Source organism: Crocodylus porosus, unplaced genomic scaffold (genome assembly GCF_001723895.1).
Source record: "Crocodylus porosus isolate Cpor-Errol unplaced genomic scaffold, CroPor_comp1, whole genome shotgun sequence".
NCBI lineage: Eukaryota > Metazoa > Chordata > Crocodylia > Crocodylidae > Crocodylus > Crocodylus porosus.
The window spans coordinates 9,806,438-9,810,854 of NW_017728915.1; the positions used below are offsets into that span (position 1 = coordinate 9,806,438).

The window sequence follows — 4,417 nt, forward strand, 5'->3', positions numbered from 1 at the left end:
CAGGGATTTCCCCCCCCTCCTGGCACCATCCAATGAGTGGGGCTTTTTTTAAAGTACTGGGAGCTTTGGCAGGCAGGGGATGGGGCTTGGCAGGGGCCCCCCATGGTCCTCTCCCTCTCCTCCAGCCCCTAGCTCTGAGGATGGCTGCAGCTCCCTGCTGCAGCCACTGGGGACTGTCCAAATCATTGAAGCTTTCTGAATTTTTTCTGAAGATTCAGAGAGTTTCAAATTGATTTGGACCCTTTAATTGGTCCCATGATTCAATTCTGATTTGGAGACTCAGCCACTAAATCAGGCTGAATTTCCTCCAAATCAAATCAGCACCTGGAGCTTCGCACAGCCCTATTACATTCCATCTCTTCCATTGCTGTCTCCTTTGGTGTGCTTTCCAGCATCTCCAGTTCTGGCCACGCCAAGGCACAACGTGACCTGCTCCATTTTTCTTAAAACATTTTGGCTTGGAGAAATATATGAGTAATTTTCCTCTACAGGAAGAATTGGATATACGACCAAAAGTATCTTCTCTGCTTGGCAAGTTGGTCAGCTACACAAATCTTACTCAGGGAGCCAAGGAACATGAAGAGGCAGAAAGTGCTGAAGGCTCAAGGAGGAAAATATCAAAAGTAAGTAGAGCTTCTCTCAATGGCCAGTAGGCTCTTATGCATTTTGAGATTTCTTTTTTTTTAATTTTATTGCTAGGAGAAACTTTCTGAATGAGGACCTAACCCTGTTCTCACTGAAGAATTATATTTATTTCAATGGGAGCAGGGCAGAATCCCAAGTGAACACCATGCCAGAAAGAGTTACCTGTAATATATTGATTCTGGATAAGCTGCTGCCATCAGAAAATTAGAGGTGAAGTTTATCCATAAGCACTGTAGTCACCCTAGTGCAGAATGTCTCTGATAGTATTATTCTCTGGAACTTTGATAAAATAGGTCAGGGCAAATCATCCAATTTTCAAAACTGGGCAAGCCTCTAGTATGTAGTACCATACCATATTTACCAGAATCCAAGACTACTTTGAATTTAAGACAACCCCTCAGTCATTAGATTCTAGGCATGAAAATTACAAAATTATTTTAGTTTTTCACATCCAGAATCTAGTTATAGGAGGGTCCTCTTAAAGTTACCCCTCCTCCCCACACCTTTTGCCCCACAGGGAAAGCAGTGGCTGGGAAGCAGATAGCCTGCCCCACTGCTACCTATCCTCCCTCTGATGCCTCCCCTGACCCTGCTTATCCTTGCAGGTGCTCTGGCTCTATCTCCCACAGAAAAATGGAGCACTTGGGCAGGCCAGTAGCTAATTCTAGCCTCCACCCTCAGTCAGGCAGGGCTAGAGCCACAGCACCTCACTTTGCTGCTTTGTGCACCCCTTCTCTGCACTCCCCTTTTTCCATGCTCCCCCTGCACTGTGTGTCCCTTCCCCCTGCTCCCTCTGGTCTGTGCATCCCTCTCTGAGCCCCATCCCTGCATGCCATGCTTCCCTTCCCTCGTGCTCTTCCCAGTACTGTGGGCCCTGTCCTCTGCACTCTTCCACCAATATCATGCTAACTTTCCCTGTGCTATCCCCACTGCACTCCTTGCCCCTTCCTTGAACTTTTCCTGGCACTATGCACCCCTTTTCCTTGTGTACTTGCTGCTCCACACACCCCCTACCTGAGCCATCCTGGCCCCTTCTGGAGCTGCAGCAGCTGCTTGCCTCACTTGTACTCGGATCTAAGAGTGGCAGCCTGCTGACACACCCCACACACAGATTGGATAGCCACGCTTTTTGAAATGTTTTGAGTGCCCTCATTTCGTTTCAAAGCTGTTTCGAAGCCTTTCATTTAGATTTTGCTGTTTCAAGCTCCAAATGCATCAAAACAACTTTGAAATGAAACACCTGTTGAAATTAATGGCTCCCTTTTTATCCTCTAGGAGTTGCAGGTGCTCAACAGCTTTGAAAACCAGATCACAATACTGCAACAAGTAAAATCAGCATGTTACACTTGACGGTCTTGCCAGTTTTCAGGCTTTCACAAGAAAGTTCATCAGAAAGTTTTAAGTAAACAGCCATGGACTTTGAAGTGCACAGATTTATTTTCACATCTTGTTGCCATGTGTTGTTGTCAAATGTACGTAAATCTTGAATCACCAAGACAAGAGGCAGAGTTCATAATAATGAAAACTAGGAAATGAATTTCAAAGGCAACCCCTCTAACCATATGACATAGTCCTGGTCCAGCATCCTTATCCTGTGTGTAATCCTTCTGTGTGAATCAGATTCCAGTAAGCAAAATAGACATAAACAAGCTAATGTGTTTTAAACATCAGTTTTATCTAGGACCACAAGTGTTAAAATGCCTTAATATTGTGGCTTTTATAGTGTCATTACAAAGCTGAGTTAAGGTTGCTTAAGGCATTTTGAGAGTGTACACTACAAAGTATAGGCATGTATGACAGCTTCAATCTTTAGCATTTTGCAATGATTTTAACAGTGCCTGTTACTGTTGAATGACTGGTTGTCCAAAATACCACAGCAGGATGCCACTTAATCTGAAAGCTAGTAATTTATTTTCCCCTTTTAGAAAGAATGCAGAGAATTTCGTGGCTGGGCTGCAGATTACTGCTGACCCAACACACTCCAGCTTTACTAAGGAATGAGTTAGGCCAGGGATCAGCAACATTTTTCAGCAGAGTGCCAAAAACACCCAGAACCTCAATTTGTAAGAAGTTGGCCTGCCAGGGGCAGATGGCTGGGGAACCACCAAGGGCTTTATCCTTCTGGCAGCGCAGCCTTGGCTCCTTCCCCACCATCCACCTCAAGGCACACATGCCAAGCAAAATTCCCTTGCGTGCTACACTCTGGGACATGTGCTGGGGGTTGTCTACACCTGGGTTAAACAGTGATGGGGAAACTGATAAGTGGCTGTTAATCCCCAGTGGAACAGTTTATGAAATTAAGTGGTTTTAATATTTTCATTACAGTTTGTGTAATGAAATGCACTTATAATAAAATTATATGTAGTGAAGCTTCATGTTAAAGAGTAAATTTTTGTTCCGTTGTAGGCTACATAGTACTGGGATGTTGTCATCACTTACCAGAGCTTGACATGGTTGAAACCTACTTCTGTGTGAATGTGCAGATGGGACTGAGCTCTGGTTTTTTCCCCCATGTCCTTGCATTTATCTTTAACAGATGTGTTTACTCCATAGATCAGACATGTTTTTGTAGCATCGATATTGGTTAATGTTTCTAGCAGTATTGCCACCATCATCCCTTTTCTCTAGGGTTAAAGAACATTAATGCTGTGAGAGAGTGTGTAGTGTTTAGACACCTTGATGAATATAAAACCTTATACTGAAATAATACTTCTCATATCACAAAACTGAGTGCAAAATTATGAGCAAGAACAACAGTGCAATGCATGAAGAGCTCCCAGAAGCTGTGGAAATGGTATTCTTCTTGTGGCTTTTATCTGAAAACAAAAAAATCCCAGTATCATTCTTTTTGAAGTATACACTCCTGAAGTTCCATCTCCCCGCCCCCAACACACACATTGTGACACACCAAAACTATCACAGAACTCTGAACATCCCCTTTTTTTATTAAATGGTAACATAGTGAACAGATTCTTTGCTGATTAATATAACAGATATATTCTGCAACATATTCAACTAATGTGACTGAAATTACAAATGTGACTGATTCACAAATAATTTGAATAAACGTTCTATAGGAAACAATTAGAGCAAAGAGGTGGTTTGGACTCTGCAAACTCACACTGTCTTGCTTCCTAAAGTCTCTGCAGCTCTAGAGTAGGTACGTGTTGCTGCAATGAATTTGGTGATCCAGTTTATACACCAGCTCCTATCAGCATATTGATCAGTGGATCTAGCATGTTAAATTGCATGAATTCTGTGACCTGTTCTATAAACTATGGTTTTCTGTGAAGAGAAGACGGGTACCTCAGTTACTTCCTCACCCTGGACAAGGAAACATCAATGTCACTTTAGTTTCTGTCATCACGTTAGCAGTTTGAGAAAGCAGTTATTCTCACAATGACTGCTGATTTAAAATTGCAAAAATCACAGGGAGGGCAAGTGCAAATGTTAGGACTTGGCAAATGACAGACATGAAAAGATAATTTCATAGTTTCATAGTTTCTAGGGTCGGAAGGGACCTGAGCAGATCATCTAGTCCAACCCCCTGCCATGGCAGGAAAGAATACTGGGCTCAAATGACCCCAGCAAGATGTTCATCTAACCTCCTCTTAAACACCTCCAGGGTAGGAGCCTGCACAACTTCTCTTGGAAGCTGGTTCCAGATCCTAGCCGCCCTGACCGTGAAGTAGTGCCTCCTGATGTCTAACCTAAACCTACCCTCTGCCAGCTTGTGACCGTTATTCCTGGTCACTCCTGGCGGTGCTCGGGG

General features: G+C 43.4%; 1 protein-coding gene across 1 annotated transcript in view; it reads left to right on the forward strand.

The window, feature by feature from the left end:
- The window catches only part of SLC12A4 (solute carrier family 12 member 4), a 110,993-nt gene that overhangs the window by 56,634 nt on the left and 49,942 nt on the right, over positions 1–4,417 (forward strand). The window contains exon 3 of the mRNA XM_019535694.1: positions 492–623. Within this exon, the coding sequence (XP_019391239.1) occupies positions 492–623 (132 nt within the window). The remainder of the gene's footprint in view (positions 1–491; positions 624–4,417) is intronic.